Source organism: Cyprinodon variegatus, unplaced genomic scaffold (assembly GCF_000732505.1).
Source record: "Cyprinodon variegatus isolate N-32 unplaced genomic scaffold, C_variegatus-1.0 Scaffold39, whole genome shotgun sequence".
NCBI classification, from domain to species: Eukaryota; Metazoa; Chordata; class Actinopteri; order Cyprinodontiformes; family Cyprinodontidae; genus Cyprinodon; species Cyprinodon variegatus.
The window spans coordinates 1,754,231-1,769,755 of NW_015150492.1; the positions used below are offsets into that span (position 1 = coordinate 1,754,231).

General features: G+C 34.6%; 1 protein-coding gene across 1 annotated transcript in view; it reads right to left on the minus strand.

The window, feature by feature from the left end:
- Positions 1-8,305, minus strand: part of tmie (transmembrane inner ear) — a 12,660-nt gene extending 4,355 nt beyond the window's left edge. The window contains exons 1-3 of the mRNA XM_015369867.1: positions 7,930-8,305; positions 4,707-4,824; positions 3,315-3,464 (exon numbers count right to left, since the gene is read on the minus strand). Coding sequence (XP_015225353.1) covers positions 3,315-3,464; positions 4,707-4,824; positions 7,930-8,064 — 403 coding nt within the window. The 5' untranslated portion in view covers positions 8,065-8,305. The remainder of the gene's footprint in view (positions 1-3,314; positions 3,465-4,706; positions 4,825-7,929) is intronic.
- Positions 8,306-15,525: the final 7,220 nt, after the last annotated feature.

The following is a 15,525-nucleotide window of genomic DNA, read 5'->3' on the forward strand; positions in this document are numbered from 1 at the left end:
AATAATAATAATAATAATAATAATAATAATAATAATAATAATAATAATAATAATAATAATAATAATAATAATAATATTCCATATCAAATTAGCAGGGATGACGCTAGATGCAAGGCCAGGGGTGGTCACGGCCAATAATTGGCCACCCCAGTGGTCACTCCACCCAGGTGATCCCATGTGGAAGTAAATTAACCCAGAACCAGCAGTTCCAATTTAATGGGTGGCATTAGTGATTATCTCATGTGGAATGTAACTAATTGGACATCTCAGTTGTTTGAATATGAAAAATGATTACTGACATAAATATGCTAACATTAAAGATAATAAATACAGAATTCATGCACCTTTTTAGAGAGTGTTTCTGTTTTATAGGGTGGAAGAGAAAGTTATGGGTCTCTTTAAGTCATGTAGAAGTCTTCCATGAAATTAGAGATGAACTACCCCATTTCATGTATACATTACTAGATGTATATATTAAGAGTATGCAGACTACAAAAAGTATAGTTGGCTATTTTCTCAGATATTTAGCTAAAAATAGCCCATTCGTTATTTGAATGACTGTATATGGGCCAGACCATTCTACCTTCTCTTCCATTGTTGTGCTAAAAAATCTCCCTGATACACTCTGATCGAATTTTTTTTCCTCTCCCTCTCCTCCATCCACTTGTAAGACTGTTATACCATTTTTTTATGTACGCATTTAGAGCTGGAGGTAGCCAACACCGACTAACTAGATATTAACACCAAAAGTGAGTATGTAAGGCAAAATCACATCAATAGATAATATGACAAAGTCACTTGGTTTTTATTTATCTGATGATATTCTTTTGCTCTTCAATTGTGTTATAGTCCATAACCTGTGTTGTGAACATTTACAGCAGTTGCTTGGTTTTGTCAGCCTATAAATGCTAAAGACAGACCCTGAAACCGCAAGCAGATGCTGGGGAAAAAAATATATATATATATTTTGGAGCCGATTTTCCAATACCAGCACAATTTAGATCAATTATATTTTATTGAGCAGGACTTGGATGGACCAGTCAGCAGGTGGCTGTGGTATAAATTATTAAATGTTTTAGGGCTGCACTGCAGCAAAGAGTATCAAGAGATGTGGAAGAATCACAGCAAGTATTTTTGTCAGACACCTGGAAATGACCACATAGCTTTTTGGCAACTTAGAACTTGACATTATATGAACTGAGTTTGGGATTATCCTCAATCTGGGCAAAGGTTCCCCTACATGATATCATGAGACAAATATATGCTTCTTACTGTCTTGTAACCCACTAACTCAAGGATGAGGTTAATGCTACACTTCTGTCCTGTTTTGACAAAAGGTAAACATCCTGAAATCCCCAAAGCTGGTCAGAAATGAGATGGAGACTGAATTTGCTTCTCCTGCAGGGACAGCAGTTTTTCTTGAGAACCATTGAGGATAGTCAGGATTTTTTTTTTTTGGAAGATGCATGCCCTCCGCTTTTAAAGCAACCACAGCTGCCAAAAAGTGCTGTACATCTGGTTTACAATCTTCCGAAAAAGGGCAATTGAAAGGAGCATATACCTATAGACCATTTTATTTAAAGCACCTTTTAAAACATCAAAGGTCACCGTACAAAAGACATGTTTAACAATACACAATAATAAGACTAGCACAGGGCAATCAGTGGAAATATGCAGTCTGAACAGAGCATGTTTTAGTCTTGATTAGAACATAGGCAAAGTATCTGTATTTGTAAAATCAGGAGGGAATTAAATCTTAATTTAAATCTACAGGATGTCATGGACAGCTCTTAATCAGGGTGCTTATAGTTTAAAAAGCCTTAAGGTGGTAAAGTTGTTCATGTTAAAGCAATTTTACAAAGACAGATCCAAATTCTTCCATAGCCATTTGAAATATTTTTTACTAGTTACCTTGTGGTTACTGTTAGAAGCTGTTGAGAACAGTAGATGCAGATGATGGCAAGAACTTATTAGTTTTAGGTGTTAGGGGTTAATAGAATACACATAAATACATACATAAACCTAAGTAGGTTTGAATAGCTTTATCCATTAATAAATAAAGGTTTCATTTTAAAACTGTAGTTTGTGTGCACCCAGGTTCTGTTTACCCTCACATCATATTGATATGCAAGTGTAAAATTAATGGGGGTAAGTAATTCGATACCACCTTGTGTGTAAATGCATACACACACACAAACACACCCCCACAGACAACAATACACATTCATATAAATATATATATATATATATATATATACTGAAGACTACAAGTCAAACTGCTATAAAACTAAAATATTGTAAAAGCAGCGGTATATGTATTTAGTATTCGTAGCAGGAGTTTTCTCACAGACTAGGTCACTAGTAAGCACATCTTCATTATTTTTGTTATATCTTATTGCTAACATTTTATAAGTGATGCAGTAAGCAAAGTAAATAAAATATACAATTTCTGTTGCATGTATTTTACTTTTGCTACAAGTGTATCTGCTGACTATTAATGGAGACCACATTAACTAAATGGATAAGAGTGAAAGGTATGTGGGATACATGAATAAAGGGTGCTTTTAGAGTGGCTGCTACTGTGAAAAGCATGCGTTATAAAGTAGCTGGTCAGAGAAGATAAGAGTGAAAGAAAACTAGAGGAAAAAAAAAAAAAAACATCATCCTGACTCTGGCAAAGAGAGAGAGCTGGGTAGGTCTTCGCTGACCCTAACCACAGAGAGAGGACTGCTGTTAGGGTTTTGAGCCTGGACCTGCTCAGACACTGTCTGCACTGCAGAGGAATCTGGAGTTGCTGGAAGAGAAGAAGGAAGAAAAGACAGAAGGAAAGTGAAGGAAAAGAGGAGATTATAGGAACAGAGCTTTCAAAGCCTCAAGCAAATAACAGAAAGTTAAGGCAAACTTTTATCCAGTGAAATATATTAAAACAGGAAAGTGTGATGTAAGATGGTTGTAAATCACAAAACAGTGAGAAATTTTCTGGATATGTTTTATTCTTCCCTGTAAACTATGCATTAACATAAATAAATTACATTTCCTCAAATGTTTTTTTCGCGTATATCAATCCTGAATGGTTATATTTAAAAACAAATATTGTGAAGGCAAAGCCGATGTAAAAACAGCCTCTTTCAGTGTCATAGCTTATCCCATTTTCAAACAGATTAATTCAAACTTAGGAGGTAAAGCATAAAAGGGATCAATTTCAGTAAACTGCTCAAGTCAACATCAAAGTTAAAGCCTGCTCTCGCTTTTATTATAGACAAAGTTCTGTCATGTTGATACTGAAATGGTATTAGAGAGAGAGAACTACTTACATCCTGGGACCTCAGTCAGCTCATTCAGAGGTGGCACTGTCTCTAATGTGTTGGCATATTTTTTGGCAGCCTGTCGTTGTGCATGTCGTGCTTCGATTTCCTTTTTCGTCCTTGGAATCCGGCATTTGAAAATGCAGCACAGGGTGATAACTGAAGAAAAAAGGGACAAAATTACAGATATGGTGAGGCTAAAGGATTAACAACCCTCCACTTATTACCAGCTAAGTGCTTCACATTTTACTGAGGAAAAACTAACCTAGAAAAAACCTGTAGAGTGAGGGGTTATGACTTCTCCATATCCTCTTATTTTATATATATTAATATTTTCTCCATACATTCATGGATTTATTTATTTTTTTTTTTTGCATTTTTAAATAAAATAACCATGAACTACTAAAATGAGAAACTATTTATAATGCAAACTTTCAGCATTAACAGTCTAAAGACATTTTTCTTCAAGAACCAAAAAAAGTAATGGTTCATCCTTTTTTCAGGAATAAAAATGTTTTTAAATGGATTGAATAAAAATATTAGTGGAGCCCCCATTGTTACGCTACATGTAATTAACAGCCAGGCACCTGGTTGTGGGGGTGTTCCTAAAGAATCTTAGCCGTTGCCCTGCGTTGCCAAATGACTTCTGTTCATTAATATCCATGGTTTGCCTTATGCAATAACCTGCTTAAAATATCACCAGAAATGTTTTGCAGGAAACACAATTTGGTGGATTTTGAATATTTTTGTGATTTAGAGTCAGTAGTAGTGTTCCCCCTAGAAGTTAAACATATAATCCTTCAATGTTGATTATGTGCTTTCTATGGAAACTTAAAACTGTCCATTTGCTGCTACCAAGCCCCATGGTTTTTGACTGTCTGCCTCTTCGGGAGTTGTTGGCAGCTGTTGATGGCTTCTTCCTTTTGCTACATCTAGGTGTTGTAGCCACACTTCCTCTAACCTCAATCCTTCAAAATCTGTTTCCAAATATATATGGGAAACTTTGAGGCCTTCTCTATTTTTGCTTCATTCTTTTTTATGTTTGAGTAAAGCAAATAATTATCTTTTCTAAACATTTCACACAGCTATAGTATTATTAGGGGAATCTATATCAAGCACATAAATGAATCCCTCAAATTGTCAAATCAAGTGTGCCTTAGATGTAGCTGCTTTCCAAATGTATGCTGAGTTATTGCATATAGTCATTCAAAGTAAGTAGGGTATTAATTTATTTTATTAAACTATGTGAACTAGATTTGTGTAGTTTAATATCTGAGCAATTCTGAATGATGCCTACAAAAAAAAAAAAATGCAAAGGGGGTTCAATAATTGTAGTTGGGATTACTGTTACACTTTCACGTTAGCTAGCATGGGAGACTTTAACAATAAACGAATACTGACCAACAGCCAAGACAAACACTGAGAAGATGCCTATGACCTGCCATAACCGGAGTCCCCAGAAAACGACAGTCTCTGAATTGACAGGATCCGGCTTCTTTGGGGGTTCTGTGGGTAAAAGCTGCAAAGAGACGACAAAGCAAACTCATTTTTCACATTAAAACATAATAATTCTGACCTGCTGTGTAGACCTATATCAATATTTCTACAATCTATACTGATGTGTTACCAGCAATCATTTTAAAGAATTTTCTTTCATTTTAAGTATAAAAGCTTAAACTCATAAAGAACATTAAAGTTATTTCAGCTTATACATTTTGATGTTAGACTATTTCTATCATTTTGTTTAGGAGACATTTCACTCATTTGTAGTAACAAGGGCAGAGTTCTGCAAACCCAACACTTAAACCAGAGCCAAATTGTTCATGTGCTTCCCCTTTAAATAGATCTAGCAATATTATGTTGCTGGGATATTTCCTATTGATTTTTTCCGGTAGAATTTTAAACTATTTATCTCACCCCTAACCCCTATATCTGAAGCTTAGGGAAGAACAATTATATATTTTCCCAATTGGATAAATGATCAGTGCAACCAAAACCAGCAGAGCATCACCCCCCGATAAACTAATCAAAAGGATTTTTCTCTGTCTGCTGTATATTGATCATTTAACTGGATAATACAAGGTTGTTGTGGAAACCCTACACTTTAATCTATGAAGCAACAAAAACTGTCCTAAAAATAGACAATTATTATATTTGCTTGCTTTACACATTGAGGTGGTCAAATGGAAAGAAAGGATAAGCTGAATATAAAGCAGCTTAAAAAAAAAACTTACATCTGGCTCCACAATTCGAGGTCATTAAAATGGATGTTGCTTTTGTGTACCAATTCACTAGAACAATTACATTATTTCTTGTTTTGTCTAACCCCCTAATATACATTATATGTTCAGTGATAACATATTTAGAATCATGTCATCATCAAACTGCAGGTTATCTAAGGTGGTGTCCTGAAAGTAATGAGGGTTATGCTTAAAATTACATAAGAATAAATAAAAAATAAATAAATAACCTGCTCTGGTTCAGAGAGATGGCAGCTCTTTCTCTTAGAAAACCCTTCTGAATTTATAAGTCCTTTATAACTTTGACAGCCCAAAATCCAGATCAGGAAGCAAAGTCATAGCTTAACATACCTTTCTGCAGCTTCTCTACTGCAAAGACTCTATAAAATTCTAATACTATGTTCTAATAAATTAGAAAATAATCCGAAAGGAGTATGTCATGATAACTTCATGCAAAATAATATAACACCATTTTTTTTTTTTTTTTTTTTTTTTTGTGCGGGGGGATCAACAATTAAATATGATTTATTGAACATCCGAAATGAAAAAGTTTTCCAGAATTGACTTCTTTCATTGGTGGAATTTTGCAAAGGAGATGACATATCTTGTCCAGAGGTGATGTTTAGAAACTGGTCTATACATTTTTTACTTTATGGTTGTACTATTTCAATTCTTTAGTATCACACAGAAATGTAGCCAAAAATCCTCAGCTGATCCTAAATGCTGCTGCAGCCAGCCTTGTGATGAAAAGAAAGTTATATTTATCCTATTTTAGCGTCCCTGAATTGGCTTTCTGTTAAATCCAGACCACAATGAATTTACTTTTGTTCCTAATATAGACCTTTCCTCTCAATCTGCAAGTATACTAGAATTTTTAACAGTAGAATGGGAAGCAGATATTTTGGTTATCATGCTCACAAGTGGACACCCTGTCTACTTTTCAGGCTAGGCTTAAAACGTCCCTTTTTGATAAAGCTTATAGTTATAAAACTCTATACTTAGGCTGCTGGAGGACAAAAAAACCTTTTTTTTTTTATTATTCTGCTTTATTCTACTTCTGCTCTTAAATTCTGAATTAACTCAATGTTCTCTCTGCCTTTCCTGTCGTAATAGCTTTATATTATCCTCCAGCAAAAAAAGACAAGAAAAAAAATTATTGAAATAAAGGAAAAGAAGAGGCTAACGTGTATTCAGCAGAGAAGCACCAACATTTATTTTGGCTAAATCAAAGATAAGCTGTAGGTAATATAAAACAAAAAGCTTTCTACTGTTTCAGAAGCACTAAGAAAAACTCTGAATCTGAACAAAAAAGCCTCCCAATACCAAAAGACCTTATTTACATAAAAGAGGGATTTAGCCCTGCATCTAAATACTGTTTTGAGAAACCTTTTTAAATCCTTGTATGAGCAACAATTTTTGAATGAAAACCTTTTTTTTTTTTTTTTTTTTTTTAAGAATTATGACCTCAAAGTTCCTAAACTGAAGCACCACAAATTGCAGCAAATAATGACCTCCTGCTGGATAGTTTCTCTGTTGAAATTTCAAGGGCAGATTTGAAAATCCATTTTAAGAGAGCTTTTCTTCTCTTAACATATCATTTGGAGACAAGAAAAATAAAATCAAGGTAACAATTTAGGGGACTGATATCTTACAGAAGCCAATTAGAACTAAGCAAATTCAAATTACAGTTTATTGATTAATAAGGCAGTGTTCTAATGTATGTCATTAACTATTATTATTATCCATGCATATTATGGCCTACTGGGCAAAGACCTGAGCCTATTTATACATTTTAAGTTTTTGCCCCAAGTTTTAGCTTTAACATTTAAGTGTTAAAGCTAAAAAAAAAAAAAAAGGCAGCCTGTGTGAAGCTAGAGGGCAGGTACTGCCTCTAGAGTTTTCCTGCGTTTTCTCTTATCTTCGTTAGAGGCGTGTGAAACTTGTGCTGATATGGATGGTCTCTCTGCAAATGAAACTAGCTTATATGCTCTTTTTTTGCTCACCAAAAATAATTATTCAAATGTAGATTTCATTACTTGAATCCTAGCTGTTGTACTTCTATAAGGTTGCACTTTTTGCAACAATCTTATAACATTACTTTCATCTGTGAATTTGCACATTCTCCCCTTTTGTTTTTGCCCAATTTCATAAGCACTGAAGTCAGACTAAGGTGGAAATCAAGTTATCAGTCTTCCAATCAAAGCAAATATCATTAACACTAAGACTTGGCAAAACTATACTGTATTACTGTCCACACCAGCACAAACAATCATATTTTTTTCCAACCACCGAGTCTTTTATGATTACTATGTGTTACCAATGAAACACCTGCATTTTTCTGTGAAGAAAACATTGGATGAAAAAGAGCGCCTGCAGACTCTTACCTCAGGATCCGGGACCTGGGAGAGCACCAACGACAGACACTGAGACAGCAGCAGAGCCCCCCAGACCCACAGGAGGAGCTGAGGTGGGCATCCAGGCAGTTCACCGACCATCCTCTTCCCTGGTTCTCCCTGCATCCACCCTACCCCCTTCCCCCTTCTTCCTTCGGCTCTCTCTTCTTCTTTCTCTGTCTCCCTCCCTGCTTGCACTGGCGCCGTTTACAGGACAGGACCACAATGGCCCTCTGGATGATTGATAATGGGTATGATGCTGAAGACCATCCACAGCTGTTTCTTTTGCCTTCCCACAACAACACCAGCGGAACCAAAAAGCACAAGTGAGCACCTCTGTAACCAGCTGAAAACTACTCTAGTACAATGGGGGGAGTCTGCCTTGCAGTTAAGGGACATTAATTAATTAACAGACCCGGTGTGGTTTACAGTTGGCTCATCCAACTGTGGACAGGCAGTTAACTGAGAAGGGGGGATGGGCAAAGCAGTTGACCATGATGAGAACGGCCTGTGCAGGGACAGTGAGGTAAAGGGCTGTGAATCATCCCTTTTTACAGCCTTGGATGGTTATAGAATAAAAATCCTCACCGCCTCATCCTTTCAGAGTGGCAAAATATGATAAGCTGAGCTCCTGCTGACTCCAATGTTTTCAACAGGCTCTTGTCCAAGAAAAGTAAAAAGAAATGAAGAGAAACTGCCACAGAATCGGCTTGGACTGCAATGCCTTTGTTCTTTTTCAGTTTAGTGAAACATTTTTTTTTTTCCTGGCTCATTCTGCTTTTAGATTTTTTTTCTCCTGCAAGAACCAGTCTTTTTAACAAAATGTCCTGAAATAAAGTCAATTCATATATTCAGACCATATGTCTGGTTTCTGTCTTAAAACCTAATGTTATATTTGTATTAGTATCATTGTTTGAGGCATGGTTGTCTAATCATAATATACAGGAAAACAGTGTCTGTGCTGTCTTTAAAAAATATATATAACGTCTATAACTTCTTTGTTGTAAAATTTTCCCTTTTACTACACAAAACCATAAAGATTTTTTACTGGTGTTTAATGTAGGAGATCAACACAAAGTCATACCCACTGCTTATGTGAAAAGGAAACAAGTCATGCTTTTCATATGGGTTCATATTTACTCATCTCCCCACATATATATCAAGTGCAATCAATTGCCTCCATAAGTCATAATATAATTATATTATAATATAATATAATATAAAGAGTTCTCCAGGCCTTGGAGCAGAGGTCTTAATCATCAGGGGCGGGGAGGGTACTATGGGGGGATTGTGAATTACTTTGTTTTATCATAAGTAATTAATTCATACTGTAGTAAAAAATGCAATATTATTTAAACTAGGAAAATAAATGTGTGTTACCTTTACCCAAAAAAGCTTCCTTACATCTTTATCATCATCACCTCAACTCGCCATGTGATTATTTATTTGCTCATACCTTGCTACACCTGTTAGAGGCAAAATAACTTTCCAACAGGACACAAACCCCCAAAATGCAGCTAGAACTAAGATCAAAACCTCTTGGCCTATCAGAATGATTCAGTCATACTCTAAATCAGGGATTCCCAACCAGGGGTACTAGTACCCCTTGTGGTTCGCCAATGCATTGCAGGAGGTATGTGAAAACATCTAATATTTTACTTCACAGATAATTAAATACAATAAAGTACAGCTGAGATGCAAAATAAAATGCAAATTAAACCAAGATTTCATCAACAAAAACATTTTTAAAAAATGCCCTATCCAAAATTTTCCTAAGAGACTAGAGTGGGTATCGGGGCTGTGCCCCTGCACTGCTTCTCGCAAAGACAAAAGAGACACAAAACAGAAGAACTCACCAAAGCAGCTGCAGTCAAGGATAAACGTCGAAAACATGCATTTGCTGGAGAACATCAAGTGATTCATTGCTGAAAACAAAGTAAAAATAACAGTGAATCTGAATATTTTGTTCATTTTTTTCCCTTATTTGTCCGGATATTTGTGTTCAGATGTGTGTAGAGGGGACTTATTCAGAAGAGCTCAGTTTTTTTTTTTTTTTTTTTTTTTATAAAATAATGGATTTTCAACTTAATTTGATTTTGTATTTACTTCAGTACTTATTCGCTTCCAAGGCAACATATTTGTTATTCTTTATTATAATCAGAAAGAATGAAATGTTTGAACATTAAACACTGAAGTTGAGAAAATTAAATAAATATTTTTTCATTTTATAATCAGTTGTATTTTCTATTTTTGGAAAATAATACGTTTGACCAAGGGGGTAATCATGGTATGATAAAATGGCCAAGGGGGTTCACAAGTCAAAAATGTTTGGTAACCACACTGCTCTAAATGATATGCAAGCTCATAAAGACAAAATAAAGGTTGTTATAATACATTATAACTTAAGTGGGGCTGAAAACAATTGCATATCTCTATGTCTGATTACTGTTTGGTGCCATACATTGTTGTCCTTTGACTTCACAATTATGCCTGATTTATATAGAGGGGATTTATCAAGTGCCTCCATAGTTTTACTGCTTAGAATACAAGTGGGTCAAATTCATGTCAGCAAGACAGTGTTTCCCTCAATGTCACCAGCTTCTTTTTAGTTCAGATTTTTTATTCAAACTGACACTTCCTCTATTTTAGGCTATTTTTAGAAGAGCTGGGGGGTTTTTTTATGGCTGCACTACAAATTTGAAAAGAATACCTATAAAATTTTTAGCTGGGATTTATGTAAAATAAAATAAACAGATAACATGCACCATTTAATTTTCTTCCTTTTGGTGTAAATGTAGAATATTTTTCCCATAAAACTTGAGAAAATGTTGAGGTTTTAGTTCAAAACATGTCTACTATCTTAAAACAACTCACCAAAGTGCCATAGCAGTTCATGCAAATTTTAGGTACCCTTTAAGCTACTGTCATATTAGTTTTAGACTATTAGTGACATAGAAACCTATGGGTATTTGCACTGGAAATTATCATCAACCACAGTCTGCTACAACAGATCACTTTTTTACACATGTTTTAAAGGAAGAACTAAGCTTATACTGCAAACAATGAATGAAATTAGGGCTAAAAACTCAACTGTGCAATGATGTAAGTAACCATTTGCTTGTTGTGATTTAGTTACTCAGTCAAAATGTGAGTATGTCCTCAATGGCAGCAATCTTAAACTGCAAGTAAAGAGGAAAAAGCGATATTGGACATGAGCTGGCAGTAGGAATCTGATTTACTGGAACATATGTAAGCATGGGCATACAGTACTGTAGGTTTGCATAGGGACCATAGGGACATGACCCTACCAAAATGTTGGCCCGACCTACTTGTCCCTACTAATAATTCTATGTGAATAACATGTTTAAAATGTACAATAATACAGTGTTGTTGCAGCAGTTGCTTCTTTTCTCACAACTTGTACAGTATATTGAAGTTAATATTTTAAATGCTCAGTGTCATTTCCTCTTATAGTTTCCGTGCCCATGTAAATACAATAAATCTCTTTGCAGTCCCTTGAATATGTTATTTTGCTTTGTTTTACAGTACAGAGAATATCAGCATATCAGATAAACAAAATAAATAAATAATAGTGGGTTTTACCTCCATTTGCCGCTGCACAATTCTATTCCTTCAAAAGAAAACACCGCATAAAATACACATACAACAGACATATTTAGACTATATTTGGTCAAAAAGGCACATATTTACCTTCTGTCTTAGTCAATGGTAAGTTGAAATGTAACTCTTTTCAAAGTGTTAAATTATCCCAATTTTACATTATTCTGAGCCACTGATGCTTCAAACATTGATAAACAGCATATCGTGAGTGTAGTGCTATTAAAATTTGTATAAATGTAGCAAAAAATGCTGTTTTCTCTTTAAACGAAATGCGCCCTGATGCTCACGTCAAGCATTAAAAAAATAGGAGCATGCATAATGAGCAGGACCAATTCAACTTAAGACCAATAGAGTCCCTACCAAAGTTGAGATCAAACCTACTGTACGCCCTTGTATGTACGTTAACTGTATATGTATACATGAAATGTTTTCTTTTCATTTCCTCAATGATAACTGATAAATTTATGATTATTTATATGAAGTTTCATCTTTTTTTGTGTGTTTCTCTCTACAGAAGGATGATGTGATAGGCCAGTTGTGGGGCGATAAAGTTTACACAAAGTTTTACTGCTGGGTGTTTCAGAGATGGATGGGCTTCCTTTTGGAAAAGGCTGTTTTGTGTAATTTTTTAGAAGAAATTAAAACAACCTTTTTGGCTATCCAACTTCTGATTTCGAGACCTCTCTGTTTAGCCCGTGTATGTAACATTAAAGACATGGCATTATGTATAAAGTCAGGGTAAATGTCTCACAAGAGGTGTAAATTAAACTACATTCTCTTAAATGTGAAGTAGTTTGGTCGAGGATCAGTAAGTTGAACAAAAAAAAAAAAACAGCTTCAGCCACCAGTTCCAGATTTCTCTGTTGTCTTGTATTTAGCACTTTTCACTCTGACAACCCTTCCTGAGCTTCCAAGAGCTCAGTGCTTATATAACCAATTGGCAACACACCCGCACTTGATAGGACAAAGCCACAATTAAACACGTAGAGAAAAAACAAAAAAAAACAAAGTCTAAACAGAGAAACAAGAATGAAATTATTAATCTAATTATTAATCTAAAGTCATCTACATAATGAAAGAGTCTGCAAAATAATCAATGTGATACAAGATAACTCAAAAAGTTACTTTAAAGAAAAACAAACAAAGCATTACGCCAAAGGAAACCCTCTAAATGGTAGAACCCAACAAGGTAATTGATGACATCATCTAGCCAATTTAGCAGGAAATACTTGGACAAACAATGGTGAGTAAAAAGGAAAACAAATACCATGCATATACTTTGAAACAAAATATTCAATTTCAACCAGTAACGCAGAGGTAATAGCTTTACCTAAAAATATAAATAGATGGAAAGTGCAACATAATGCTAACACAAACAAACCCGGGATAGAAACTGAAGCAAAGTTGCAAACTATCGTTTAAATTAAAGCATTACAAATCAGAAAAAAAGAATAAGGGACAAGTGGTGCACACCCACTGAACCACTTTGTCACATTAAACCAGTATAATATTTCTGCAAAATGATAACATTACCTGTGTGATTGTAATGCAAATGCCCAGATTTGACATGTATTTGGATGTATGTTTAGATGTCTCCAACAAATACATTGAAAAAATCTTAAATATCTTGTTGAATATTAACAGTAAGTTTAACAGCTAGGTCTGAATCTTGCATTAATATTTTTATGTACCGTAATGTGATGTTACCTTACCAAAGTCCACATCTGATTAGATAACGGGTTAGACAGATTTTTACCAAACCAAATCCAATCAGCTGATTGGCGTATCATGTGCTTTCTGTTACCAGGTCTATTTTTTATAAGCTGCTGCAAACATAAATGGGCTCAGCTATCCAGTGACTTTAAACAGTGGATTTTTTTCTTGCATTCATTGTGGTTCTGGTGCCTGTTTTTCAAGGCAGACTACATTTAAAAGCAGAAAAGAAGCTTAGCCCCTGACTGGAGGAAGCACAGCCTTTGCTGATCCAAAGTAAGGCACTCTTATCAGTCCCTGGAGAGATGCTGGTTGAAAGCTGACTGCTGTATCTCCAATAAGGTCATACATTTTTCTATGAAAAGATTTAAACTTCAAATTAGTACTTTATCTAATAAAGGTCTTTGTTTAGACCAATGTGAGAAAAGAAAGAAAATCTCTGTTTTGACCTAAATTAGCTGATTAAGTTTTAAGCCTTAGTTTAATATTGTAATAATATGTAATGGGTTTTTTTCTTTTTTTTCATATTACTATATCATTAGAAAGCATACATCATTGTGAGTAAGAAGAAGATGATAAAAAAGAACAAGAACAAGGAGCAGGGTTTAGTGCAGAGTTCTTATCCTGAGACTGGAGCCAGAAGGAGTTATGCAAATAGGCCTGTTCAGCAGTTTGCTGCTGTGTAGACTGAGCCGCTAGTTCAGAGGACAGATATTGTCTATAAAGGGTAACAAATATTTCTTTGGTAAGTCTTCCTGCTCATTAGTTGCCAGAAAATGCAGGTAAAAGTCCATATCTAAGTACAGTTCTTGTTTCCTTACTCATATTTTTTGTCCCACACAATCTTGTACATGTAAATGTGTCCTTGTTCTTGGTCAGTTTTCAGTGATTGTACAGCTAGTTTCAAATTGTGTCTGAGTGAAATTTGCTGCTGAGCCTACAGTATGTAGTTGATTTGTTGTTTATATGATAATCAGGAATCTTCTGTATGTTGACATTAGACACAGAGAGGAGATGATGTCGTATAAGTTTTTTAAACCGCCTGACTTTAAAGAAAACAAATAGATTTATTTTTTGGGGGGTGTGGGGTAGAGCAATATAATTTAATTATTTTTTAGTAATAAAAGTTTTTGCCTTTCATTCTATGTGTGCATAGATGTTATTAAATTTAGTTGAGGTTCACTTGTTTAGTCAAGAATTTTTAACCTAAATATATTTGACCTGGAGATAAATTATGGTTTTTTTTTTGTTTTTTTTTTCAATGTTGCTTGTAGCACTTGAAGATGTTCATGAGAAGCATGCTATAAAAGGTACTTATCTATTAAAACTAGTTTTAGATCATTATTGTCACTACTGTTAATTTCATGCCCTAAAAAATCCTTTTTCTTAAGCAAAAGCCTCATTAAAATTGGGTGGTTTCAACCTTTTAGCACTTGATACTCATTGTACACAATTTTTGTAGATAAACTGCAATATGCCTGTTAACTGCACATGATAGTTAGCATTCCTTATTTGGAACTTTTGAACATCAGGCCCATTATACTTAATAAAGGTTTTTCTCTAAGTTCGATTTTTTTTTTTTTATGAATTGTTTTTGTTTTGTTTCTCAAATAATCTTTATGTCCAACTTTACTTTCCCCTGATTTTAGTTCTCATTAGCTAAAAAAAATTGACAATCTTCATCAGCTTAAAAAAAAAAAATTGCAAAAACAAAAGAAACCCTTCGTTTTCATTTAACTCTTCAAAAGCTTATTATCCTCACCAAACTCTATCATCCTACTTTGATTTCTACATCCATCTAAGATGTTAATATAAAGACTTCTTGATATATAATATGTTTGCTTGTTGTTTTTCATTTCAAGGTATCTTGAATAAAAGGCAAAGCTAAAGCAAACCTTCTGTCCTTTCATGTCATTCTTGTTGTGCACCTGGAGTATAAGTGTGTTCAGGATATTTGCGATATTGCAGAATGTTATCTTTTTCCATTTGATTTGATACAATGGAGACAACATTCTTTCCACAGATTATAAATTTGTGTGCTGCGGCCCAGAGTCGCATTATTGTTCTATAATTTACCAATAATGAAAAAGCTTTCAATATGTACAGAGGCTCTGATGATTTGTGCCTCATTGCAGCTAGAAGGTCACTAGACTTTATCACTGGCAGTCTCACTTTTAGCCCTTTCTCATAAGTTTGCAGAAAATTTGAAATTTAGAAAATATAAACAACTAGAAAACACTTGATGAGGAAAGA